This window comes from Numenius arquata, chromosome 9 (assembly GCF_964106895.1).
Source record: "Numenius arquata chromosome 9, bNumArq3.hap1.1, whole genome shotgun sequence".
Taxonomy (NCBI): domain Eukaryota; kingdom Metazoa; phylum Chordata; class Aves; order Charadriiformes; family Scolopacidae; genus Numenius; species Numenius arquata.
This window is the reverse complement of record NC_133584.1, coordinates 54,173,757-54,201,709: the sequence shown is the minus strand read 5'-3', so window position 1 is coordinate 54,201,709 and position 27,953 is coordinate 54,173,757. Positions and strand designations below refer to the sequence as shown.

The window sequence follows — 27,953 nt, the reverse complement described above, 5'->3', positions numbered from 1 at the left end:
CACACAACAGAAATTAGCTTATGTATTAGTGGTTTATATGTTAATAGGCATTTTATATGTTTATATACGTGTTAATCAGTCAGTATTATGGCTTCATTTTTTCTAACGGCAATTGCACAATCTTTATGTTAAAAGCAAACTCACTTTGCTGAGATCCAGTACTTCCCTGCTGGTGCTATTATCTAATGGACAAGTAGAGGCCTGGCATTATCTCCCAGCTAATGACATTTGGGTACCTCTCATATGAGTTTCCAAAGTGCTCAGTGCAATTCAGCCTCTGCTTGCAGCGAGCCAATATTGTCCTTGAACTTCATGCTTCCCTTTCCTCCACTATTATTTGACACATATGTGTGAACAGCCAGGTGTGATCAAATGTTTGGAGGCACGTGGTGACGAAGTTCAGTACTGGCACAGAACAATTTCCTGCACAGGTGGTGACATTTGCTGCGTTATACCGACTTGCCAGTTAAAACCATTAGTATTCCACAACCTCTGTCCTCTGGCAAGTGTCCATCCCACTTGTCAGCAGGCACCATGATATCTTAACAGACAAGTACGCAGCCAGGAGAGCAGCACGTCTAAACACCACAGAGTAATACTGCAGACAAAAATGAACCAAAACTCCAGACAAATGCAAACCATTAGTTCACTTTACAGGCAACAGTGACTTCCTTCAAATCAAACACACTTAATGCATTTCAAAAATATAAAAGGCAGCACAGGAAGACAGAGTCCACAAACAAAATTATTAAAAAAATTAGTACAAAATTCACAATAATGTAATAATTTCAGCAATCAAATCTAAACTTCTGCCATGTAAGAAAAGCTCTAGTATCCTAATCGAAATTTAGCTGTGGGATTTTGAGGTGAAGTCTTCCACAGCGATACCGGTGAAAGGCCTTCTCATTCTCTACTGACCCCTGTTCATTCATCCTGCAGTCGCTGGATGGAATGCATGAACCCCAAAATTTACATGGCTAAAAATGCCTACCAAGACACTTTTAAATTGGATCAGTTTCTCAATTCAACCTACAGCTCAGCTGCACAGTCATGCCAGCATAGTGGAGAAGGCATCATGGTTCTTAACACATTCTTAACTCACACCAACGAACTACTAACACGCCCATTGCCGTCATCTCATACCTTTTATCTATCAGTGAATTCTGTGTCTCTGTAATTATCAATAAATTCCTTTTTAAATTTAACACTTCAGTGCATTTTACAATAACGCTAATTGCATTTCTTTACATTTTGCCTACCACAGATAGCATAACCAACAATTAACAAACTAGTCACAATTCGATTCGTAAGCATGATGCTAATTGTTTCCCTTGTTATCCTTCCCTCAGAAACTTAGTTCACCTAAAAATAAGTTAAATAAATAAAAAAATTATAAGTCAAAATATTGGCTCCACTGCAAACTTCTGTCAAAATTTCTCTTAAACTTCAAACAAGGCATGATTTCACACTCAGTTTGTAAATATTCTTTGCTCGTGTAACTTGTATACAGCCTGTCATCTCTGTTTCCACGTCTACCTTTCCTTATGAACATTTTATTTAGATATCAATGATATTGTTATCAAGACAAAATGTAGCTACACTGATCTCCCTCGATACACTGTTATCTCAAAACAGTTGTACCTGTTAATAGCATAAAAGAAAACTGTGCGTGATAACAGTGCGCCTGAAACGCAGGATTAACCTAAGAAGTAGCAAAGATGAAAGTAGTGCTTTTGCAGATTAGTTACATAAAAGGAAAACAGAAAATGCATCAGTAGGAGATAGAAGTATCTAGGACTGAATTGTTTACTGCCACAAGAAAGGCTTCTCACAGCAAGATATATCTATTGAGAAGAAGGAGAAAAGATGTCTAGATAAGGCGGCACAAATAAAAGGGAACTCCAGGTGCCTACTAGAAAGATTAAGATTTGAACAATCTCTCTCACATGATATTATTAAATATCTGTAAGGATGTGATTTAGCTTGTGTATTAGCTTGGCTCTGGACTAACCGCGATTACAAGGATGTGTAATTTAAAAGAAGATATCATCTGTTCTCAAGACTTATGTCCTCAGAAAGGTTATTCCAAAGGAACAGTCATATCAAAAATCCTTATTCACAACACAATCCTTTTACCCAAATCAATTTTGAAACAGAAAGACTCCGAAAAGGCTATCTCATTTTTAATATATATGACGTGGTTTTGCATGTTATTTATTGCACACAAAAAACTGTGTGACTAGTCAGGAGATTGATTTTTTCTTCCTAACACTTTCACAGCAGTGCAAGTACAGTAGATTGACACAGAGCTTTATGCTAGTGGACTGCAAGGTCCATTTTCCTGCCTCAAAGCAGAGATTTTGACTACTCGTGGTTTATGCCCTTTGCCTTTTGCAGTTGTCTGTTGAACACTTGAAAACTGCTATGTCCGTTATGTCTCCCTTTAGTTGTCTTTTCTCTAAGCAATACCACTCCTACAGTTTCTCTCACAGACATCCACCCCAGCCGTCTTGTTACTCTGCCCTGTGCCAGCATTCAGTACCTCTCTTAAACCGTAACAGTTAGTAGAATTTAGTTGAAGGCCTGTTTCAGACACAGAAAAAGCACTGGTGTAGGTTTTCACATGCAGAAAAAGTAGGCTGTCACAGTGTGAACAACTGCAGGGGGTGACAAAACATCCCTGTATGAGTTTTCTACATCGCCCATGGCTTCTTCCCAGTGTAGATAACAATCAACTGTTTGAAAACTAATTTAGACAACAGCCTGTGTCTCCTTTATCTCTACAACAACCAGCAAAGTGTTGGACCTGCTGAAGTCCAACCTGCTAAGGCAGGCTTCAGGAGACGTGGAGTGGAAGCTGCTTTAGGAGATGAGGTGTGGTATCTACTGCTGCAGAGAAAAGCAGTAATTCCCACTCACTTTGTCACTGTCCTAATCCCCAAGATTTTCACCGATCCTCTCCATTCCTCAAAGTCGGGAGCCACAGGGAACCCCCTGCAAGACCTTGCGCTAGAGAGCACAAAATTCAGTTTTGCCTACTCTGTGGAAATACTGTGACCCCTTCTGGCTGGCTTTACTCAGCCAAACAGAACAGACAAGATACTCGCGTGTCTCGCACACAATGATCCTGTTCACACATCCCACGGCGATGTCTGCCTTCTTGTAACAGCATGATATTGACTCGGGTCTAGCTAATTTTCTGCAAAATTGCTCATCTTATATTATCTTTATTATTAATCACCTCTCAAAATTAAGAAGAAACATTTTTAAAATAATAACAAAAAGCACATAAAACATCTGTACCTTTTAGCTACTGATCTTAGGCTTAACCACATCATATTTTAGGCGTCTAAATTGCATGACAATGCCTCATTAATTTTTCCCATTAAGAAATATGATGATGAGATCAGCTTGCTCATTCAGTAGTGTCCATAACCTGGATTAAATATGTATTTTTTTAAAATGCTGCTTTTGAAGTTAACAGGAAGTATCTTCAAATTATTCTTTCCCCTTATAACATTATGCTCCTTGAATGCATTTATATTCAATAAGAGCAAATAAAAAAAATCTACGAAGTGCATAAACAATAACTCTACAGCATGTCACCCCATCACATCTATTTCACCTTCTTTCCCTGTCGTTCTTTCCCTCTAACAGGTATTCATAACTCTTCTTTCTCAGACTGTCCTATATTCTCATTAATGTTGTGTTTCAAGCTAATTTGAAAAGCAGATGCCCAAATGATAGAACAAATTAAGTTACAATAACGCAAATTTGTTCTCAGTGCAGGGACTGAGAACAGATTTGTGAGACTGTTCAGTGTTTAAGGATAAGCCTGACTTAATGTAAGCACATATTTTTAAAAGACAAAATGTGTGCTTTAAATGAGCTTGACCATAGCAAATTACTTCTATAATTTCAGCTTTTTAAACACTTTTCCTTGGATAATTTCATCGCTCCACTTTCTGCCTAATATACATCTCCTAAGGGGTTCTGCATTCATTTAAATCCCTGAAGTAACAGACACATCCTATATATCTGCAGTAAACAGCTTGAAAAGTCTGGGAAAAAAAAAAAAAAAAAAAAAGGAAGAAAACAAGAGATGTTTATTTGCATTACAGCTACTAAGAAATAACTGCTGTGGCTATGCACATCATGGCTGTGTGACTAGCCATGGCTAGTGGCTGCTGGCCAAGTAGCCCACAGCAATTTTCATGCTGTTCTACATCACGAAATAACCAGTCTGTGGTTACACAAATAAGATACACACTGTTGGGCATGGAAATAAACACCTAGGTGCAATAATAATGATCTACACACCATCCTGGCACTCTGGTAGGCTGAGAAAATTCCAAGTCTATCAAAATATTACACAACTGACCATATTTTACAGATTTGCAAATAACTACAAGTTTTGCTGATATTTTTGGTTCATTTGTAGAAGTCAATAAGCCTTTATACACGTAAGAGAATTTAGATGATGAAAAGAAAATAATTTTAAAATAGTTACTTGTATAATTATAGGCATAGGAAACAAAAATAAACATTTAATGTGAAAATATCTTCTGAGGCATTCTTAAGTTGTTGTCTCTCCACCCAATAAAACAATTTTAAAATGTTTATTTCTGTTTATTAATATGGATGGTCAATTTAAGTTTATATGAAAAGAGCAAAATGTTACTATTAAACAAGACTCTTTGTGAGATTACAGGTATATAATCACACTCAGCAAACTGTTACTGTCTAGTAAAGCCCTCTGGTGGCTACCTCAGCCATAAACACAAGTGGAAGAGCTCAGAGCTGGCTCTCCAGTGCTGGACACAGAGTAAAACGCTACACGGCCAGCCTCACTGATGAAATACGTCCCTAAAAGTTTTCTTATTTATAGATGGCTTGACAGCACTTTCAAACCGCATCACCAACAATCTTAAAAAAATCACAGGGCGTATCATTAATGCCTTAGGAGGTGTATTTTTTGGTCACTCTTATTTGTTATCCATAGGGAGAATGAGATTGAAAGCACAGGCTCCATCTTACCCTCTGCGATGCACAGGACCAAGCACCCCAGGCACCTTCTATGCCGATAAGTGCTGTAATACAGCGCTGAGTGTTCAAGCATACGAAGCCCTGTAGAGAGAAGGGAGATGAACTGAAAAACTGGGAAACAACCCTTACCAACCCACCAGGTGTGACACAGGCACAGGCAAGAGAGAGCAGAAATTCCTAGTGCTGTTACCTACTGTAACAGCACACTGTGCTGTGTGCACTCCCCAGAGCTAAAAGAACAAAAGCAAACAAAATTATCATCGTTGCCATCTCTCAGGAGAGATCATCTCTCTGAGAGGCATAATATACTAAGGCCCTAACCCTGAGAGTATATTAACATAGATTGTGAACATAAGAGTAGATTTCTACAGGAAAATTTTCAGATTTTCCTTTCAATTCTGGGCTAGTTTTGGATTGTTCTCTCTGCAGTTGCAACCTGTCTGTTGTTAGCAACAGAGAAAAAGGAAAATAGAGAAGAGAAACCAAAACCATGTTTGTTCATTTTCTGATATATTTATAAATTCATATAACACCTGAGAGTGTGTATTTGTGGAGCAACACAGAAAAGCTGACATTTGGGTCCACTGCATGTCTTTCTAAACCAAGTCACCAAGTTTTAACCTGAAGATGCATGTAGAGGATCTGCACTGTTGGTAGTTTGTTCTAGAGGTTAATCAAACTTACAGCTTTGTTTTTCTTATTTGAGTTCATCCGTGACTCTTGTTAAACCTTCCTTCACTAACTTAAAGAACTCTTTAGTTCTGATTTTTTTTTTCTGTAAAGGCACTCATGCACTATAGCTAAGTCACCACATAGTGTTCTTCTTTCAGCAAGTTTGAGTGACTTACGTATTTGACCTTACAAACATTTTGAGCATTTTTTCCACACCTTTGGCAGCTCTTTAAGGCACCTTTCCAGTGTTTCAATGTGCTATCAAAAGTATGGGTTTCAAAAACTGTACGACGAGCAGACTGCTCTGCAGTACTAAGTTGTGACAAAGTGGCACAGTCTTGCAATATAATTAACTTTAACAAGGCCTCAGAGACTTAAAAGTTACAGCCAATGCAATAAATCAGGATCAAAGCAGCTGTATTGCAGTAGTTCTGTATCATACGTACATGCTTTCTTAAGTGTGACCTCCCACAGGGAAAAAAAACAAACAAACAAACAAAAAAAACCCAAACCCAAACACAAAAGAAAGCAGGTGCATATCTCATTTTGCATCTTTATCTTGTGCAGAGGATTCAAATAACTCTTGAAACCTGCAGGCTTTGCATTCAGAGCGGTGTCCTATCTTCCGGGTCGTAGGATCTATCTACCTTACCACCCTCGGGCCCCGGGGGGGTGGCCAACTCGCCCCTGGCAGCAAGGCCAGGCCAGGCCAGGCCAGTCACAGGGCTGATGCCCGAGTCACCAGGCACCCTCACAGGATGTGACAGCCATCCATATGGGTATCCAACCCCACGCTGGGGACTCAACCTCCGCCCGCCTCAGGCGTCTCCTCCCTCCTTCGGTCCCTTCTCAGGCCTCATCGAGAGCCACAGGTCGGACATGTCACAGGGTACATACCCCCCACCCCGGGAGCGACGGAGGGGACGGGGACGAGCCCCTGTCACCTCAGCGACAGCGGGCGTTGGGGCGCCCTGAGGCGACGGCGCGCGCCACCCCGTTGCCTCATGGGAGCTGTAGTTCTTCCGCCCGCTCCTTGTAGGCACCGCCCGCCGAGTCATAGAGCTCAGGCGTGCCCGGCTAGAGCGCCGCTGCCCGCCCACCGCCCCCCCGCCGGGTCGGGCGGTGTGGGGCTGGGCACCGGGGAGGCGGCACCGGGCCGCGGGCGGGCGGTGCCCGCTGCAGCCCATCACTGCGTTGGGCTTGCACGGCCGCGGAGACCGGAGCTGAGCTGAGCCGCTCGGCGGGTGAGGCCGCTGGCCGTGGTGGGGAGGAGAAGGAGCGGGCGGGCCGTCTCTCTGGGGCGAGGTGGGGAATATCAGTGCGGGCGGGCCCGCGCGGGGGAGCGGCGGCTCGCTGGTGCGGGCGGGTGGCGGCGCGGGGGAAGCGGCGCGGGCGGGCGGGCGGGTTTGTGCGCTTTGTTGTCCCCTGCCGTGGCCACCCACTGCCCCGCCGGAGTGTCCCCTGCAGCGTCTCCTCGTCCCCCCCCGGCTGCCCAGAGGGGCTGGGGACAGGTGCTGTGTTTCACCGAGCATCCCGCAGGGCCGTGGCCGCATCGTGACATCCGCCTCAGGGGAGCTTGGCCTCCGGCGGGCCGGGGGAGGTGTGAGGGCGTGAGGCGAGGCCTGGGGCGGCTGTGGAGGGGGCTGCCCACCGCTATGGAGGCGGTCGGCGGGAGCCTCTCCAGCGGTGGCACGCCTTGACACCCTGAGTGCTATGGCCTATATGGCAGGAAGCATGGAATACCCATGGCCTGCATGGCTGGAAGCATGGAATACCCATGGCTTGCGTGGCTGGAAGTGACAGTGAGCTGAGGGAGGGGGGTTTGGGCACCAGGCGGCTGGAGTGCAATATCCAGTGGGTGTCCTGCTGCCTTTGCTTTTCCAGATCCTCTCAGGATAGCGTGAAACATCTCTTGCATCAGAGGAAACTATCCAGATGGCCCAGGAGGCTTAGTATCTTAGCATATCTTATGAGGCACGTTATCATCTCCCTTCCATTGGTAAGTACTGCCCGGCAGTGTGTACGTGTGATTAAGAATATTAAATAACGAACAACTAAGGTTTTGATTTTCCCGCAAGTGGTGGTTACTTAATGAGATTGAGGTAGGTTATACTGGAGTTTAGAGGAGAGCCAGGTAGATGGTGGAGAAGTTGATTGGGAAGTATCTCAAGTGCTCTCACCATGAGGCAGGATCCAGCGTACTTAAACTTATCCCTGACAGACGTTTACTTAACTGGCTCTAACAGGTTATGAAATTCATCGAGCGCCTTCTCCCCCTCTCCAAGGTAATCTGCTTCAATGCTTAGCTATCACTTACAGGTAGAATTTTTCTTTAATAGCTGACCTAAATCTCCTTTGTTGAAACTAAGCTGATTATTATCTTGGTCTGTCCAGAGTAGACCTGGAGAACAATGGATCAGTGTTCTCTTGTCAGCAGCCTGGTGGGTGTTTGCAAGTTTCCACTCACAATCTTCTACAAACTGAGTGACCCCACTTGTCATGTTTCTCTGGTTCCGTAGCTCTGCTAAGCATTTCCATCATCCTTGGACTGTTCCTTGGACTTCTAAACTCAGAATTAGGCTCAGTACTCCAGCAGAGATACTGTTAGCTCTGAGGAAGGGAGGTAATTATCTCCCTTGTGTATGGCATCTCTCTTAAAAGCACTCTAGAATGGTCTTATTTGGCAACATTCTCACATTACTGAAATATTCAGTTTGTGATCCACTGTAAGCCAGGTCATTTTTTGCTGTACTGCTACCCAGGGAATTTTCGTGAAGAGGTATCCCTGTTTGGTTTTTTCCTTTACAAAGTATATTATTTTGCAGTTGTTATTAGCTTGAAAATAAGTTACCTTAATCACCATAACATAACTTTTTCTATCTAACTTTAGTGTCTGAAATCTGTTCTTCCAATCCCTTTCCTCCAAGTTTGGGGTCATCCACAAATAGTTAATTAAAATACAGAGCAGTGCCAGGTCCTGCACGTTGTGATAAACTCTTCCAGTTTGACAACTTGACTTTCTCAAACACTTTTTGTTTTCCATGTTTCCTACTAAAGCTGCAACTCATTCTGTGCCATGGCTTTGCAGCTGAGCCAATGTAGAATCTTAAGTGAGGAAACCATCAATTCCTTTGAATTGGCTTCTGTGCACAGAGTAGGGATTGCTCACAGCTCAAAAACTAGAAATGTATGTAGAGCCCTGAACTCTACTGAAGTTTTGGTGCCTTGCATATGGCTTCTGGATGTCCCGGACACTTGGTTACCGATTGCAGAGATTAATGACTGCTGGCAGTTTCCCATTCTCCCTCCTGAAGCTGTTGTGCTATTGAGAGAGAACTGAAAAGGCTTCTCTTGAGACATCAGGCAAATCACAGAACCCATTTTTTCAAAAATACTGGAATGAAGGTTTTCTGTGTTTTTATTTTCTACCTATAAACCAGTAATTTCTACTTTGCGGGACACTATGAAAATAAGTACTCCTAAAGCAATATCCAAAGAATAAAAATGTCCCCAGAATTACTGCAGATATTTTTGTAAAAGTATTTAAAAATACATGTATATTTTTGTATGGATATTCAGATATGTGTAAACACCAGTCTACAGGCACAGGCAGCTGCCTGCTGCTTTCATCCCTTCTGCTCACAAATAGTAGTGACCTAAAAGGTGGTTTGTGGACTCTGACATCCAGATGCTGAATCATTTAGGAAAAGGGAAAAAAAAAAAAATCCCTGCTTTGGAGGATGTTGAAGACAGAGTCATTCATATGCAATCACCGTACCACTTCTGCCTCAGGTAGATGAGTCTGTCCCTCTCCTGTGTTCTAAGTTCTTTTGAATTCTTTTCTCATGCATTTCCTCAGAAAAAATCTGCTTTGATCCTAACTTTCTTCAAAATTGCATTTGCTTTTTTGGAGAGCTTTCCAGAATAACCATACAAATGCCTCGTTCTCACCCACTTAAACAGGATCAGATTTATAGATAATGCATTAATGCTTGGCTATGCTTGTAAGGGATTACTTTATCTGATCACAAATGGTCCATGAAGCTGAAAGTGAGAGGTGGTATTTTGAAAATTTTTAATACTGAAGTAATTTGAAAATATTCTGAGAACCAGCAACCTATCAATTAGAATGAAAGAACTGGTCTTGTGATGAAAACGCAGTGGACTAAGCCTCTGTAAACAGCCAAGTTTCTTGCTCTTAAAATTCCATTTCACTGTGGAAACATCATAAACAAAAAATTCTGTAGTTGGGGATTAAACGTAGATGAACATTATGTGTACGTTGATTTTATTGGAAGGAAGAGTCTGGCATTGGCAGGGTCATAAGTTGAATAATTGTACAGGTATTGTCCTCTATCTTCTAAAATAATTTTTTTTCTTTTATTTCTAATTTGTTTAGATGTCTCACATTAAAAATCATGGAGCTAGGAAAGGCGAAGCTTCTGAGAACTGGCCTTAATGCTTTATACCAAGCAATTCACCCTGTGCACGGTATTGCCTGGACGGATGGGAAACAGGTGATACTAACTTCTTTACACCTCCACAATGGAGAACCAAAATTTGGTGACTCGAGTGTTGTCGGTCAGTTTGAACATGTTCATGGACTGTACTGGGGCCCGTGTCCTCCTGATGCCCCAGCTCTGCTCGCCGTTCAACATAAAAAGCATATCACTGTTTGGCAGCTCTGTTTTAACGTTACGGAAAGAAATAAGCTCTTAGTTTCTCAGATATGCGACATCAGCGAGCCCTTTCCAGTGCTCCCCCAAGGCTGCGTGTGGCACCCGAAGAAGGAGATCTTGGCTGTGCTAACCACACGGGATGCCTCCGTCTTACACTCTGTTCATCTCAACAACTCCAGAATTAAAGCAGACATCAAAGGCAGCGGGCTCATCCACTGTGCATGTTGGACAAAGGAAGGCAATCGCTTAGTCGTGGGGGTGGGCAGCGCCCTTCATTCTTACATTTGGGATGATGCTCAGAAAACCCTGAACGCCTGTTCTTTTTGCCCGATCTTTGATGTGGGAGGCTACATCTGTGCTGTGGAAGCGACTCTGAGTTTCCAAGTTGCTGTTGCCACCGAGCTTCCTCTAGACAAGATCTGTGGCTTAAATGCCGGTGTCGCATTTGAGGTTCCAGCGAGTATCGAAACGGAGTCCTTCCCCTCGCAGTCCAGCTTATGCGGTGAGGAAGAGTATTCCATGGATGGGGGGAAAAAGTCACTGGACTCTGAGAAGTCTGTGGTTACATCTCCTGTGGACCTAACTCACATACTCTCTAGCAAGCAGGGTGCTGATTCCAGTCCTCTTCTTCATCTGAGGCCCAAGGACTACCTAACGGGAAGTGGCCAAGATTCTTCACATCTCATCTTGGTGACTTTCGAAAGAAAGGTTACCTCTACCAAAAAAGTCAGCATCCCAGGCATTCTAGTTCCTGATATAATGGCTTTTGACCCCAAAACTCAAACTGTATCGGTTGCCTCCAATACTTGTAACGTTATTTTAGTCTATTCCTTGACTTCATCCAATTTACCCAATATTCAACAAATTCAGCTAGAGAAAAATGAGAAACCAAAGGGTTTGTGCTTCTTGACCAATAAATTATTACTGATACTCGTTGGAAGACAAAAATTCACTGACCCTGCATTTCTTCCCTCTTCAAGATCAGACAAATACATGATCCGATTGATGATTAAGGAACTAATATTTGAAGTGGGTCCTTCAGCATCTGCATCAGTTAATGGGACCTCCAACCTGAACCTTTCAAACATACCTCATGATCTCTCTACAGACGTTCACCCTCTCAGCCGTGGACTCTTGATACCAGATCGTGCTGCCATTCAGTCCCCTACCAGCAGAAGGAAACTCATTGAAGAAATTAAGAGTCCTGTTTATGAACAAAGCGTGTTGGTGAACATGAGTGACCTTAAGGATAAAAAGATTTCCGTGAATTTTCCTCCAGCCGTTGAGTCTCTCGATGCCGAACCAGTTAATCGGACTCTGACACTGCCTGCCACATCGTTGGCGTTTTCTAACAAGCCAACATCTCCAAAAAGGCAGGCGGATCCAGCTTTCAAAATACCGAATTCTTACAAGAATAACCTATTAAGTGAAAAGGAGGCGAGTTACTTTTCGAAAAATGTAGAAAAACTGTCCGGTAACTTCACAGAATTACAGCACCATCTCTGTGAGTTAACTGAGCTGCTAAAATCCGGGAAGAGAAATCTTCCAGTGTACCCATCTTCTCAGGAACCCTCTTTTATTTACATCACCTGCCAGGTAATTTTAATATTGGAAGCTGTAATGATAAAATCTGTTTATGGATGTAAAACTTCGGTCAGGTAATGTGCAGGAAGGGTGACATCCTATGAACGTTTAGTACATGCAAATTTGGTACATATGAATGATCTCACTGCATGCAGGAATCTTATTTAGACTTACTTAGGCTTTACGTAAGCCTGGCTTGGTTTTGTTGTCCTTCTTCCTTATTCTTGTAATTACATCTCAGTCCCTATTTACAGTTCTTTTAAAACTACTTATTTGTATTTTTCTCTGAAGGGAGATAGAACGAGGGAAATACTTCAGGTAATTTTTTAAACTAAACTTGAACTAATGTCTGTAAAATTATTGCCATTTCAGATGGATGCTGTAACGGTGCTTTCATTTTTTACGCAGCTGTCTGTACCAGTGGTAAAACAGAGCGTTTCTGGAAAAAAGAGGACCATTATCATGTAATGGCCAATAGGATTAGATTCCCCTCCTGTTCCTGTAGCTGGGACTGATGTCACAAGTCCCATTTCTCTGCAGGCTTTCAGTGTTTTTGAAGCGATGTCATACTGGGGAACGTGCAGCTCTTCGTCCCCACCTCGTGCTGGGCTGAGTTCGTTGGCTCTGCCCCAGGCAGGAGAACCTTCTCCTTCTGCACAGGGGCTGGTGGGACTCTCGACAGCCCACGTGTGACAGTTCAGTTACAGAATTAAAGACTTGTATGAAGTTCTAGGAAGGTAACGCTTTTCCTAGAAAACTTCTGCAGCATTCTGTTCAGAGATTTAGACAAGTACAAATTTCCACCTATGGGAATTGGTATCAATCTCCTGTCCTCCTGTGAGCGCAACTGAAATAATGGAGACTGAACCGAAAAAAAAAAAAAAAAAAAATGCTTTAGCTCTGAAGCTGAAATGTTGCTGATTAGTATTGAAAGCACCATCTGAGAAGGAAAGAGACCCTTAGGGACACAATAGATAATTCCATTAATGAAGCTTACAAATGGGTTTAAAATCAAATTTCATGTGAAGGACACTTTCTGTGGCTGAAAGAAGGTGCTTCCAAATCTCATGCTAGAAAGTATAAATTAACTGATTATCAAAACATGGCACAAATCTACTGTGCCTCTTCTAGAAGTCAATATTCAAACTAATTTAAACTGCCGTTTTCCTTCCAATAAGCTTTTATTTTTCAGCTTTATTAATGCAAAAAATTATTATTCTCAACTTTTGTGGCATTGAACTCTTAGGTCCCAGATCACAGTCCTTCACTCTCTTCGCTGTTTTCCATTGTAAACATTTAATAATTGTAATAACTCTAATTTTTTTAGCTCTCATAAATCTTAATTATACATAGGGTATTACTCTGAAAATTTTACCTACGTATTTTGATCACTGATGGTCTGTGGCAAGAAAAGCATTTAACTATGTGCGCTGGCAGCCCAGAAAGCCAGCTGCATCCTGGGCTGCATCAAAAGCAGCGTGGCCAGCAGGTCGAGGGAGGGGATTCTGCCCCTCAGCTCTGCTCTGGTGAGACCCCAACTAGAGCACTGTGTCCAGCTTTGGAGCCCTCAGCACAGGGAGGACATGGACCTGTTGGAGTGGGTCCAGCGGAGGGCCACGAAAATGATTAGAGGGCTGGAGCACCTCCTATGAAGACAGGCTGAGAGAGCTGGGGTTGTTCAGCCTGGAGAAGAGAAGGCTCCGGGGAGACCTTATAACGGCCTTCCAGTACCTGAAGGGGGCTACAGGAGAGATGGGGAGGGACACTTTATTGGGGAATGTAGTGATGGGACGAGGGGTAATGGTTTTAAACCGAAAGAGGGGAGATTTAGATTAGATACTTGAAAGAAATTCTTTACTGTGAGGGTGGTGAGACACTGGAACAGGTTGCCCAGAGAAGCTGTGGGTGCCCCATCCGTGGAAGTGTTCAAGACCAGGCTGGACAGGGCTTTAAGCAACCTGGTCTGGTGGGAGGTGTCCCTGCCCATGGCAGGGGGGTTGGAACTGGGTGATCTTTAAGGTCACTTCAAACCCAAACCATTCTATGGTTCTATGACTTTTGAATTACAAATTACACTGGAAAGTCTGACAGGAAATGCTGTGTTTTAACTTTAGTCAGAGTATATTTGATTCAGCAACCATTAACAGGTGAACAAGATCCTCACCTCGTGTGCTGAGCCCTCATCGTTTCTCTACTGCCCAACTTATTAGCTGTATATTACAAAATATTGAGGAAACCCAAAACGTCCCAAATCTGCAGTGTCTTTGAGAGGGCAGAGCATCAGTGCAGGGAGCAAAGAGCATGTCTGCATCTCCAGCCTCCCCCCTCCCACGCACCCTCCTCACGGATGGATGGGTCTGTCCACAGCACGGAAAAGGAGTCAGAATTTACTTTATTGTGGTTTTTGTCATGACCCGGAGATGTTGTCAGGGCTTCCCTGGGAAATGACATGGGTGTGTGAATTTTATCCTATGCAAAGACAGAGTTTGTAGGTTTGGTAACAACTGATCTTTTACAGATTTTAAAAATGCTTTGCTTTGCCCCTTGAGGGATGTCCTTTGAAGATGCTTTTTGGATTTTAAGGCTTGGAAGCCCTTCTGATTTTTTAGTCTGTTCCTCGTCTCAAAGATTCATGGACAGGAATTCTCACCTCTTCTTCAGCTGTGGATCAGGGAGGGGGAGAATGGAAAACCTGCAGCTCTACAGACTCCCCAGGACAATGTCCCTCCCAGGTGGGATGGTGAGGGCCAGGACTGCACTGTGGGTGAAGCTCACGGTTTCGTCAGCAGCAGCGTGTGATTTCCTCTCCTGTTGTTCTGACACGTGCTGAATTAGCGCGGTTACTTGCTGCTGTCACTCACAGATCGTCTCTTTGAGAGCTGAGACTTTAAAGTATAAATCTTGCAAATGGGTCTGAATGGATGGAGCATTTGACTTTCTTTAAATGCTGTAGCTGAAGGCACGTCTGTGATCCTGTTTTGATTAATGCCATTTCGACATCTCTGCTTAAATATACATCACGGTATCTAACGATTCTTTCTTGAATTTACAGAAGCAGCTTTCCAGAAGTGATTCAGATGAAAGACGAGCTGTTATTCTTTGCGGCGGTAAACTCCGTCTAAATATAGTGCAGCAGATATTCAATCTCTCGCTTGTGGAAATGCAACATGGTATGTTGTAATTATCCAATAACCCAAACACTCGAAACACATGCAACGTTCTCGGAGAGCGGTAGCAATATGCATAATCCCATCTGGGAAAAAAAAAAAGGAATAAATAATGAAATAATATTAACAAAAGTTTGCTCGTTTGCTTTATATGATAAAGTTTTTTTTTTCTGGTTTTTTACTGAGAAGAATCTTTGCATTATTAAAAAAAAAAAAAAAAAGCAAACTTCTACGTATTGATACTCCCTTAGCAGGTAGCTAATTATACAGGAAAAGTACTGTCACCCAGTATTTTATTTATGTTTTCAGCTATTCTAAAGAGAGAAGTCCGAGTAATGAGGAGGTTAGAGTTGACTGGTGGGTTTGGGGTAGAATTTTCTATATTTTAACCTGTAGCTCCAGCATCTGGTCTCCTTCAAGAAATCCTATAGTTTTTTATAAACAAAAAAGTAGCTCTATAAATTTTAGCAGTGCGTTTCGCTCCCGTTTTTGCAGTGAAGAAAACTACCTTTCTTATTGCTGTGGTCTTCTCTGCCGTTACCCGTTCACCCCATGGACGTCCTGTGTGTCTCTTGTGTGTGACAAATCTAAGCGTCTTGCATTTGGCAAAGCGTACCTTTGGGATGCGCTCTCTCGCCACCACAGCCGTTCTCTGTCCCCTGTTCCAGCCCCTGCCTGCAGGTCACCGAGCCACCATCCCAAAGCCTTACGGCTGCTGCTCTTACCATTGTGCAAGGTTTATTTTTCTTCAAGGAGTTGTTGGAATATGCTCAGTATTCCAGTACCTAGATAAAACTGTAGTGGGGCAGTTCACTAGCGATTGACCCTCAAAAGGTCCTTACCCGCTGTTTGACGTTATTAGTTCAGTAGTTTTGCTGTTGCGGGATCCGTTACCTGCATCGACACCCGGTCACTGGTTCAATAATGTCGTGGCGCAACCCAGAAACGTGTGATAGACGCAGTGATAGCAGGAGGCAGTTCTGTAGGTACTGATCTCTTCATTTTTCAGACTAGAATTTTATTTTGAGCCATAAGATTTGAACAACAACTCTTTCTGGCAAGAAAAATGTCCCCATTTACTGTGTTAGTTTTGACTTCTCATTTTCAGCTTAAAAATGTAAACTTAACAGAATTGCTTAATGTAAGTAAAGAATGATTACTCATCATGCATTTACTAGATAAATTTTAAAAGCAAACAGTGTTACAGTAGGTTTCTTTATTAATTTTACAAATGCTACTAGATAAATGGGCGGAGTAGGAATGGTATTTTCAAATTCCTGAATCGTATTGATTTTAAAGTTTGGGCCCCGTGAGATATTAAGGCAAAAGATTAAAGGGTTGCGTGTTTGTAAGCTACAATCTTCTCATGACCTTACTCGTGACGTGACGCTACATAATGCGAATTTACAAATGGCTGGAAACATTTCTCTGAATTCCCTCCTCCTTCCCCACAAGCTTTTATTTTATCTTTGTCAAATTAACGGATACAAGTATGAAAAATTTCTATGAATTGGTAGAGGTCAGTGTTTCAGATTCAGTAAACAATTTCAAATTGTAAAAATAATACTAATGATGATGTGAAGCCAATTAGCAAATGGATTAGAGACATGGGGTTTATACAGTATAGTATAGTATTTCTTCCTTGGAGTTATTGGAATTGTATTGAAATTGCATAGTAGAAGTAGTTTTTAAATTGTTTTTATGATATTAATTAATTGTTTAATAAATTCATGCTTTTTACAGTATCTGCACAGCTTAAGCAGGGGGAATTAGCTGATGAATACCTAATTAAAAACAAGTCTGGATACTTATGAATTCTATTGAGAATTTCATTCCTCCTCTTTATTTGAAATGTGCATTTATTACACTTTCATCTCCCAGTGGCAAAATTGGTCAGGAAGTTGTTTCACGTAGTTGTTAACTCTCCTTTATTTTTGAGATTATACCACCTGTATCTCCCCATACTGGTTTTTCTTTGCTAGAAAAACTGTAAACCTACAGAAGCATTTAATTGTAGAAGAAATATGTTTTATACCTTAAACATACCTAATTACAGGAAAATTTCTAAACAGAGCTTTACGTGTCTTCACAGGTTCATCTTGGATCGTTCTCACAGCGGACAGCGAGGGCTTCGTTCCCTTAACGTTTACGTCCTCGCAGGAGGTCGTCGTAAGAGATGCCAGTGCGAAAGGCTACAGCGCCCGGTCTTCCAAAACTCTGGACATCATCAGTTCAACGGAAGGGTGTAGACCCGCTTCTTCTGAAAGTCTGGATATCACGAGTTCCCTGGAAGTCCTCAGAGACTGCTCCTCCAAGACTTTAGACGGCAGCAGTCCTCCAGAGCAGCCCAGCAGTAAAATGTGATTTTTGACAGTGGTTTTGTAATGCCATGTTATGGTGAGAGACTTCTAAACTTACCGTGTAGGACTGCAAATTCCGAACAACAGGCTGTCTCAAATCTCTGTTGGATTTCCGTAATCTTTTTGTTGCATATCACTGTAAATTATTTATCTGATCCTTGGAAACATTAACTTTTTTTTTTATACTGAGCAGCATTTTTTAAATATGCCTCTTGCAATATAGACCAAGTCTTTATATCAGTGGTTGAAAAGGCGCGTTCTTACGAGCTTCCGAGCTAAAGTTTCCATCTTGGTCTTTAATAGGTTGGTGTTTTTAGATGATAGTAAACTTGCATAATAAAGAAATCCTTGAAAACGCTGCCTTGTCCCCACTTTTCTCAAAGCCTGAAATTTGCAAAAGCAAGAACAACTCCTGGGTTGAGATAAAGATAGTTTAATAGGTAAAACAGAAGCTGTGTTAGTGAAATGAGTTTAGTCGGTACTTTGCAGTGGCAGGCAGGTGTTCAGCAGCTTCTGGGAAAGCAAGGCTTCGTCACATGCAGTGATTACTTTGGAAAATCAGGGCCGTAACTCTGAACTGCCTCCCCTTTCTCCTTCTTTCCCCCCAGTTTTTATTGCTGAGCATGACATCATACGGTAAAGAATGTCCCTTTGGTCGGTTGGGGTCAGCTATCCTGACGGTCCCCTCCCAACTTCTTGGGGTGGAACAGAGCAGAGCAGGAAAAGGCGGCTTTGATGCTGTGCAAGTGCTGCTGAGAAATAGCCAAAATATCAGTGTGTCACCAGCACTGCTTCGGTCACAGCTCCAAAGCACCGCACAGGCCGCTGTGAAGGAAACTAACTCCATCCCAGCCAGGCCCAGTACATCACTAAGGGCATAAAACATCTTTAGCTACATTTGAATAACTAAACATCTGCTGGTTAATATTTCTAAACATTTCTAGTCTTCATGTGGAGGTTTTTTTCCCCCTTACCTTTGAAGCAATCTGTTAATGTTAACGACGTTGCCTTCAATGCCTTCTGTTTTAATTTTCACAGCTGATACGTGCTGAGCGAGCAGAAGGGAAGTCCAATAACCCATCGAGCAGAAGGGAAGTCCAATAACCCATCACCTTCAGAGCATCCAGTGTAAAGGCTCACAGAAGAAAATGTTCTATGGGCTTCTGTAGTGAGAGACAGAGAGAGAGAGAGAGAGAGAGAGAGAGGATGCGAAGGTGAAATTTAGAAACCAGCACAAGTTTCTGTAGCAGGGATTGCAGCCCTGAAGAAAAGAGAGCAATCCAAGATTGCGACCCATAAAATTAAAGCACGATAACGTTAAGCAGTTTATCGGGCTTTCAGAGGGGCACTTACTGCGTGAGAAGGAATCAAGTGATGAGATTATAGAGACAGAGCTGCTGTTTCAGGACTAATATAATCTCTTTTTTATTCCCGTTTGGAAATTTAGCCACTGTCAAAAAAATCTTCTGTCCACAAAATAGGATATTAAAGATACGTTAGCGAAAGCTGCAAAGAGCACCGAGTGTTGTGTGGTGCAACTAGAATTTAACAGTTTTTGATAAGCAGGAGAGGAGGAAAACAGGGAAAATAATCTGGCGATTGTGGGCTTCCTCCTGTCCGCAACAAGCGTCTGGTCTCAGTAATTGTCCCTGTTTCATCAGGAGGTGGGCCATGATCGTGGTTACTCTTACCAGAAATGAATTGAATCTGGAGCCTCAGCACTGGGGGGTGGATGGTCCGTGTTTCCTCCCAGCCACCTGATGGTCCTTTTTCACAGCAGTTCCTGGTCCCAGCATCTCCTGAACCCACGGGAGGGTCAGGGCTGAGCCCTCTTGACTCTGTGGAAAACCTCTGTCCCCTGCTCTGCCCTGCTCACCCGTGAATTGCTTGTGTCTCAAATGGTGCTTCTATAATTTCATTACGCAGCCAAACAGTGTATAAAAATCAGCTGCCTATTTTGGAATTATTATCCGTTTGTATTGTTTCTAGATGGATGAAAGACAGCATCTCTCACCAGAAGCGTGCTCAGTCTCAGGTTGCACCAGACGGATTTGTAGGACTCCTCCAGGTGAGCACCAGGCGCACAGGGCATTGCTGCCTGGGGCGACTACAGCAGCCGCAGCAAGCGCAAGTCCCCCACTAAAAGCTGTCGGCAATTTGGTCAAGGGATTAAGCAAGCTCTTCACGGGGTGTTCCGTGCATGCAGACAAAGGATGCATTTGAAATACAATCCTAGGAATCTCAGGAGAATTAAATCCTTACGTTAAGAGAATTGCTTATTTTCTAATCAAGAAGCCATATCTAAATCTATGGGCTGAACGTTAAACAAAGGCCCAAATGGCTGAAGATGTATCAAGCGTAACACTAATGATAATGAGATTTTGCTTTTCGATGCTGAAAACGTTGGAGAGGGATGTGTGAGCAGTTGGAAGTCACCGTGGTCTAACGCAGGGGGCTGGGGGCAGGAACTAGCAGAACCTGCAACTAAGGCTGTTGCTCTCTGGCTGAGATACTGTTGGTAAATTAAGTACTTTATCTATTTCAGCTGAACTGTAACGTGGGTTAATAACAACCTTTTGTATAGGTTATATGAGGCGTAACACGACAAGTGTACCAAGTATTTATGGATAAACTTAGTGGGATAACCAGCTTTCTGCTTCCAGATAGTTCATCGAAAGGGTTAGGAAAGATTACGTTAAACGAACCACCACACATACACAGAACCTTAGAGATTTTGTGTATGTGTGGAGGTGTTCAAGGCCAGGCTGGATGGGGCTTTGAGCAACCTGCTCTAGTGGGAGGTGTCCCTGCCCATGGCCGCGGGGTTGGAACTCGATGATCTTTAAGGTCCCTTCCAACCCAAACCATTCTATGATTCTATGAGCTGGAAGAGGAGACTGCAGAGGAGCTCAGCTGCTGACCACCCCAGCAACAGAAGTATAGAAGATTTGGGCTGCCATTACTACACTTCAGCAAGGGCAAGGAATGGGCATGGCTTGCCTTACGGGGACTACTTGGTGACACGTAACTCCATTATCCTCTTCTTTCCTTCCTCCATTTGTGGAAATCCATCTGTTGGAACCACTGGCATGCAGGTGGGAAGTGCTTTCCGTTTGGCATCCAGCTGGTTTAATCCCCAATCTCCCATATTCTCACGACTGTATCTGGGAATTACTTGCCTCAGAGCCCCTGGGGACTGAACCCGGCCCTTGTTGCTGCCCATCAGTGCAAGGCATGGGGTTTACGTTAGATCAGCGGTTAATCCAAACAGTTGTCAATATAAGAACCTGCTTCTTTCGGTCACGTGTTCTGAACATACCTAAGGCACATACAGCATCTACAACTGACAAGGAGACATACAGATTTCATGCATTTTACAGCACCAACACCGAGCCCTAAAAAAAGAAAATTACCAAAAAAAATCTTGCCCTGCGCTTCCTCTTCCATTCTTTTTATTTACAAAAATACATTCATTTTTGTAAAAAAAGTACAACTCTGATAATCAAATAAAATAATAAGATTTTCAAAATATAAAAATACTCGGCTACATTTCATCTGCGGAAACTTTCTATTTTATTTCAGCAATTCCCATTATTGCTACCATGTGCAAAGCGAGGACCGAGTACATCTGCGTTGGGTAAGTATCACGTTGTCTCTCTGGAGAAGAGGAAAACAGTTTACAATCGACCAAGTTTACCTTGCAAGAGGCTGAAGGCAGGTTGGGTGTTGTGCAATTTAGAGGCAACTGCCCGAGTGATCTAGAAATAACACCTTAAGCCACATTCAAACTACTCCAATCAGCCGCAGCCAGCAGTTTCTGCAACCCCTTTATCACTGGGCTGAGTATTCGGCTTACGCAAACTGACAGGGATCCACTGCCGTGCAGCTACAGATTTACGGCAGCTGAAAACATAACCCATTAAAAAACATGAACAGCCTTTACTGGGACCTCTGGTTGTTTTTAACGAAGACTATTCAGAAATACACAAATATTACAGAATAAATCAAACCGCCCCAAACTGTTTTCTCTGATGTTTTGGAGCCGTGTGAGATTACTACACAACTTACCTACTTCTAAGTGCAGTAAATCTGCTATTTCAAACGCCGTCAGACTCAAAATTGTAAACAGGCTTATGGGTTTTATTGTTGTAAACACATATGCCTCAGGCATACAAATCTTGATTTGTCCTAGAACCGAAACAAACAAACAAAAAAGCCCCCCAGCCTTAGATGTCAATTCAACAGAAGTCTTAAACGGAGTTAACTCTTTCCCATGCTCACTCAAAAATACATCCTTAAAAGCTCACTCACGATTAAGCGTTTTCCTGAATTAGGACAGTTCATTAGGCCTTAGACTTCAAACTCGCCTGAAAAGAATTCGGTGTTAAACTTAAAGAGCACTCAGTGGATGCACTGATTTTACTTCACAGCACCTTTCATTAAGTTTCCAGTTTCCGGTCCCAGCACTGAGTCACTTCAGGTGGCCCTGAGCAAATTACTTGTGGTCACTGCCTCCAGTGACACCTACTGCAAGTGCTCCCACGCAGCCCCAGGCCAGTCCTCCAAGGGCACTTCCAGGACAAAATAAAGGCACCCTCCCACATAGTCATACAGCGAAGGCAGTGGGCTGGAAATTCGTGTCTTGTCTTGCGTTGTGCTGAGTTCTTCAAGGTGAAGAAGCCTCCAGCTCTTGGATTCATCACTCTCCCCTCCAGATTTAGATACGTCTTCAGAGTCCAGTCATTTTAGCTTAAGCTTGGGGACAGGCTCTGGAGGTCTCTGTATCTCCACCGACTACAGAACCAGCCCAGAATGACCAGGTTTGAACTTAAGTGCTCCAGAAAGTGCCTGAGGTCAGGTGTGTCTTTCATCCACAAAATGTGTTCAGAAATTTGAATGGCATAGTCTAATTTTTGGAAGGGACTACTGATCTGGGGTGTCCTGAGTGGAGATGTCGATTTTGAAAATGTTAAGTACTCATTCTCTGACAAAGATCAGTTCACAGGTTTCAGAAGCAAGGAACTGCAGTGACGGGAAATGTAAGGTTCTGTTTCATATAAAATCTATAAAGGTAAATTACATCAAAATCTCTTTCAGAAAAACTCTTCATGAGAAAATCCTCAAAACATGTCTGCATCCGTGATTTGCTTCATTTCAAAACAAAGTAAATCCTCGCTTCATGTAATACACTGCAGGATTTCCAAGTGCTTTCCAAACACACCACTGTGCAATTTATAGGCAGAGATTATGTCCAAAATCTACCCCAGCCTTTAAGGGTGGAATATATCACATGAGTTCAAATTTGGGTGGTGCAATCACATTTACGCTTTTTTCCCCTTGATCTACAAGTTCATAGAATCTCCTGTCGCAATGAGATCACAGCTTTGCGTTAATCATTGAAAAACAAACAAAAAACCCCCAACCCTTCAATAACTCACATTCCTGCCCATTTGTAACGTCTCTTTCAGCACAGCACATGGAGTTAGGTGTGTATTTTGCACAGTGGTGTCCTCTCTTGATTTCATCCCTGACTCTGTCACAATCGTCCTTTATCCTTTTCGATAAAACGCGAGCGGAGAAATGACCTGGAAGACTCTCGCTGAGTTTGTGCGTGGGATGGGAGACTGGACTTGGAAAGCCATTGAATTCAGAGCTTTCAGACCGAGGTGTCCTCTTCGTGGTCATCCAGGTTCTCTGTGCTTTGATGGCTCCTTCTGTTAAAAGCAGAACAGGCTGCTTTTAGGTGAACAGTGAACAGACTTCTGCCTTTCATTACTAAATAATTAAGCTACACTTCGGCAATTTCAAAAAACTGAGAACCCCCAGCAAGGTGTGGTTGTTACGGACAGTGACTAACGTACCTAAACAGAGGGACCGGTCCTGTTTCAGATCGTTCAGTCTGTCCCCTCTGGTCCCTACAGCTGCCACTCAAGAAAGCAGCTGGTGCCCGAGAGGCCTGTGGCAAATCTGCCAACCCCGTGCAGGTATCTTAGATACCTTCAGGCAATTAACTGGTCCCAGATACCTGGGCTTAGACCCTGGAATTGATCCCTTAGCATGGAAATCGGTTTCCAATTCCAGCAACTTGGGATAATAAAAAAAAAGACAGAGTAACAGCATATTTTGATATTTAATCCATCAGCCTGCTAGGACAGACTGTTCTTGTGTATGTCCTCAATACAGCAAGGCTCCACTTGACAGAGGTGGATGACTTTGAGCTAGGCAAGATTTTTTTGGAGAGGGAGGAAAGGGGAGGAAGGGAGTGATTGGGTAAAAAGGGAAAGAACAGCTCAAAGCCTCCTTTCTTTTTCTCCCGTGATCTTTCCTGCCTACGCCTCTAAATGGTTTGGATGTCTCTAATATGCCATAAACACCAAGAATTCACTCAAGAATCCCATTTTCTTCTGTATACAAGGAAATTGTAACTATTCACATTTTCTCCAGGAATTTAATCTATGTAGAATGTTCTTCATTTCTGGCTCGAAACACTGACCGCAGTAGTGCTTTGTGTGCCATCCCAGAGAAAAAGTAAAATACAGCAGCTGATAAAGGGTCCTCTAAGCAGGTAGTACCACACTACAAAATTAAGACACTGGAGCACGTAATGGTACCATTCAGTTAATTATTCAGCTAATCAAGTGTTGTTTTGTTTTGTTGTAAAGAATACAGAGGTCTATGTTGGTAGCTAATAATTTTTTGCCCAGTACAACCAAGAGCTGCTGTGGTCACGTTACTGCTGTTTGCTACAAACCCACCTTAACGCTTCAAGCGCAAGCTTTGTTTCTTTCCGACTTTCTTCAGTGATTGGGTAGAAAAGAAGTATAAATAAACCTACAAGGATGAGGATAGCGGGGACCGCTCCAATGAGGATTTTCAGTGTGAGGATCACGTCGTCGGATTGTCTGCATATCCCTGGCTTGTATCCAGTAAACCTAAACAAATGGAAATGAGAGCGGTGTGGGTGTGTCTAAAGCTAAACGGCAGTTGTTCATCTGAAGGCTCTCTTCCCCCCAACACTCTTCAAGACTTTTCTCCCATTTTTCCCACGTCTCTTTTTTCCTTTCCCCCACTACGTGTTTCAAATCTTTTTCGAATCTCATTTTTGTGCTTGATTTCAGGTAACTGCATCACCTCGGTATTTTCTCATTATTATTATATAACATCTAACTACTAAGAGGAGCATGGAATCCCACGTAAGGAAATTGATCTGTTAATGTGTTTCCTATTCATAGTCAGCAAAGTATTTAGGCTAGGCTTTAAAACTATGCAAGTAATCCGACCAATTTCAACAGCAGTAATTAACTGTAATTTAAACACTCACTTAAGCACTCTTCTCAAGATAGACAAATTTGTTCAAGTGCTTAGAGTTAGGTACGCACTTACAGTTCATTGATTCAGGGCTTCCATGCAGTCCCACAACTGCTGATATGCTCACATTCCCATTCCCGATTTGTGGAATTAGTTTATTTTCCTCTGAATGTGCACCTGTGAAAGCTACAGCCCATTTGGCATCACTCTGTCTTCTGTGTTCTCCCACAAACATCTGCCTTGGCAAATTGCTAGGAGCTAACCGGAATGCAACTGAAAATGGGGCTAATTGGTGAACAGCGATTTGTTTGAGGGTGTTGGCAGTCAGCATCTAAAATTCCTAAGCCTGAGACGTTCAGCCAAGCACTGCCTGTTATTTAGCAGTTTCAGCTGAAGGCCCTGAAGCAAAACATTCTGGTTACCAAAACCTAACTTGGAGCCAAGGGCTAGATAGTGCTTCAGACAAGTTCCCTTCTAAGCGTTTATTGCGTGCTTGTGTGCAGTTGCAGCTACAGGCTCTTTCTGCCAGGTCACGCACAAAAGCAGGACAGGAGATGGCCGACCACTTTCTCAACTGTCAGAACAGACAAAGCAAAAATGGGAGGAGAACGCAAAGCATCTTCCAAACTGACATGGTCCAAGTGATGGGCAGAGCTGTGAGAAAGACTCTGTTCCTAACTCTGATCAGTGTCCAGTTGCCTAGAACCGTGCAGGAATTGGTGTTCCTTTCATGATGAACAGGCCACTAGTCACCCCTGAAAGCACTCCTGTCCATCTAAAGACTTACAAGCTCGTATACGTAGTCCAACCCAGATGCAACAGGGAATGCACAATCTGGGGGACCTTCATCTGCTGAGCTTTCATGTTTACTTCTTTATTCATATAAACCACTAAAATTTACGTAAGTACTTTGGAAAGAGGAAAATCTAAAGGGAAGTCAGGTCTTTCTGCTCTGAAACATGTCAGGGCAGGCTACTTATGCTCTGTAGCCTGGCCTGGATGATAACAATCCCATCTTTAGTGGTCAGCCATCTGGAGCTGCTGGCACTTTCAGGCTCAGGGCAAAACAGCAATTAACTCCACAGGGTAAAGGCAGAGAAACCTCAGAATGCTTTCAGGGTAGATCCACTAAGTGCAAACAGTGTTACTTACTCCAGTCCTGCTGCAGAAATTCCTAAGCCAATTCCTGCTGACATCTTGGTAAAGAAAACATAAGAAGAATAGAAAATGGTTTCATGTCCTTTTCCATGAGGATTCTGCAGGCGAAAGTTATCAACAACATCAGGCAGCATTGACCTAGAGATAAAAGCAAAACTCAAGCCAAAATCTCTTCTCAAATTCCAAACTTACTGAAAGAGTACATCCCTCCTCCTTTTTTAAGATCAGATTGATGTAGTCATACACATGAAAGAATCCAATTCAAAAAGTCCTGCAGCTGGACAGGAAGGCAAAAATCCATGTAAGAAATGCATGGCCACATACTACGAAGTAGAAAACCACCGAAAAAACATCAAACACTTGCTGGGAAGTGAAGGATTCTTTAGAGCGACTGTCATCCCAATCACAAGTTGTGATATTAAAAAAAGAACAACAAAACCCATGTTTCTTAAGATTTCAAGGGACTCTGAACGTCTGAATAGTCTCACTCTGAGATACCCTTTTGACAAGCTAACAAAATTTTCAGAAACCAATGAGACCTATTCTCTCTCTGCTTCAAAGAGACTGAATTTGGTAACGGGGAATCAGAAGGGAAGTTGCTTAAATGTCAATTGTGAATTGACATTTTATTTCCAACATAGGTCATGGTTTGCTGTTGGAAAAAAGGGCTTCTCACCCTCTGTGCAGGAAAGCTTATGTAGTCTGCCAGCTTATTTCAAACTATGTTTCCATGTTCTCTTGGAGTTTTCAGGCCATTGTGCAAATAAGTAATTCAAAACAGCGCTCTCAGCCCTGCTTTCTGGTCAATTTGACCTGAATAATAATTATTCTCTCTGGAAAGGAAATGTTCCATCCTGCTCATCCTTGAGTATTTTTTTCCCCACATATTTTCAGTCCTCAAGAGCAAAGGACCTTGAATTCTCAGTTTCTTTTAATCATGCCCTTGTGTTATTTGATCTATAAGAGAGGACTGCTCAAGCAGGGATATACACAGCTTGGTTTATGTTTCCTCTGCTCATTCTTAATTGCTCAGCATTAATTGATTTATCTAACTACATCGTTCCTGCAGTCCTGTTAAAAACCAAACCCAAGCAACTGATTTACTGTTATCACAAGTTCTATAGCTACTTAGATTATTGATTCATCTACATACTCTTATGTAGAAAGAGCAGCTTCGCTTACAGTAGAGGTAATGTGTTAACAACAGGGCAAAGTCACGTCACTGCAAATAGCCTTTACTATAAAAGCAGAAACAGATTATTGGAAGAAGTGACTCTTGCCAAATTCTGCCTCTTTCAGAGGCAAATCCCATGCCGCAGTACATTCATGTAATGGAGACACACAGTCCTGTCCCCACCTCAAATGTAAAATTCTCCTACCATGGCAACAGAAGAGATGCTGCAATGCTCAGACCAGAGACGAAGGCCACGACGTAAGCCAGGATCAGGTTTGGAATGGTCACCAGCATGACTGCAAAAGGAATCATCCACTGAGGAAGAAGAAGAAAAACAGTACATCTAACTCACAGTACGCACTGCTCAATGGTATATAGATTGTTCCTTTCAAAATGTACGGTTACGTTATGAAACAGGTCACGCACAGCAATGCCTCAGGATTTTGGTGAAATGGCATTTCCAAAAAGCCCTGAGCCAAACCGATCCAGCAGAATCAGAGAAGAACAGGACAGGCCATGGCAGCGCCTCCTCTGTCAGCATTATTATGGCTATACTTGTGCTAGTAAATTAAATAGTCCCAAGAGCCTGTTTATCAGCCATGAGGCCAACTGGCAGATCCTGGCCACATTCATACTCCTAAACATTCTGTCTCCAAAAGAAGTGTGGCCATATAAATACTTTTTGTGAAGAGCCCTTAAGTGGGCTAGTTCCCAAACTGTGCCCCGATACTTCTTGGGAGATTGCTCATCAGCTTGTACTGAGATTTTTCGGCCAATTTAGTAACAGAGATGACCAAACACCGGT

The 27,953-nt window shown here is 42.7% G+C and overlaps 2 protein-coding genes across 2 annotated transcripts in view; one reads left to right on the top strand and one right to left on the bottom strand.

The window, feature by feature from the left end:
• Positions 1-6,830: 6,830 nt before the first annotated feature.
• On the top strand, positions 6,831-17,866 carry LOC141468535 (WD repeat and coiled-coil-containing protein). The gene is made up of 5 exons (XM_074153640.1): positions 6,831-6,962; positions 7,603-7,717; positions 10,118-11,993; positions 15,034-15,151; positions 17,241-17,866. Exons 3-5 carry the CDS (start codon positions 10,137-10,139, stop codon positions 17,510-17,512), a joined length of 2,247 nt encoding a protein of 748 aa, XP_074009741.1. The 5' UTR covers positions 6,831-6,962; positions 7,603-7,717; positions 10,118-10,136; the 3' UTR covers positions 17,513-17,866.
• A 5,298-nt stretch (positions 17,867-23,164) lies between these two features.
• MFSD2B (MFSD2 lysolipid transporter B, sphingolipid) overlaps positions 23,165-27,953 on the bottom strand; it is a 33,079-nt gene continuing 28,290 nt past the window's right edge. Inside the window, exons 11-14 of the mRNA XM_074153449.1 lie at positions 27,354-27,463; positions 25,969-26,112; positions 24,264-24,440; positions 23,165-23,222 (exon numbers count right to left, since the gene is read on the bottom strand). Of these exons, the coding sequence (XP_074009550.1) occupies positions 23,165-23,222; positions 24,264-24,440; positions 25,969-26,112; positions 27,354-27,463 (489 nt within the window). The remainder of the gene's footprint in view (positions 23,223-24,263; positions 24,441-25,968; positions 26,113-27,353; positions 27,464-27,953) is intronic.

Bases quoted from the DNA above. Each gene is read 5' to 3' on its own strand.
- LOC141468535 (XM_074153640.1), top strand. From the start codon at position 10,137: ATGGAGCTAGGAAAGGCGAAGCTTCTGAGAACTGGCCTTAATGCTTTA. The intron at 11,994-15,033 runs GTAATTTTAATA...TTGAATTTACAG, and splicing joins TTATTTACATCACCTGCCAG to AAGCAGCTTTCCAGAAGTGA. The intron at 15,152-17,240 runs GTATGTTGTAAT...GTGTCTTCACAG, and splicing joins GCTTGTGGAAATGCAACATG to GTTCATCTTGGATCGTTCTC.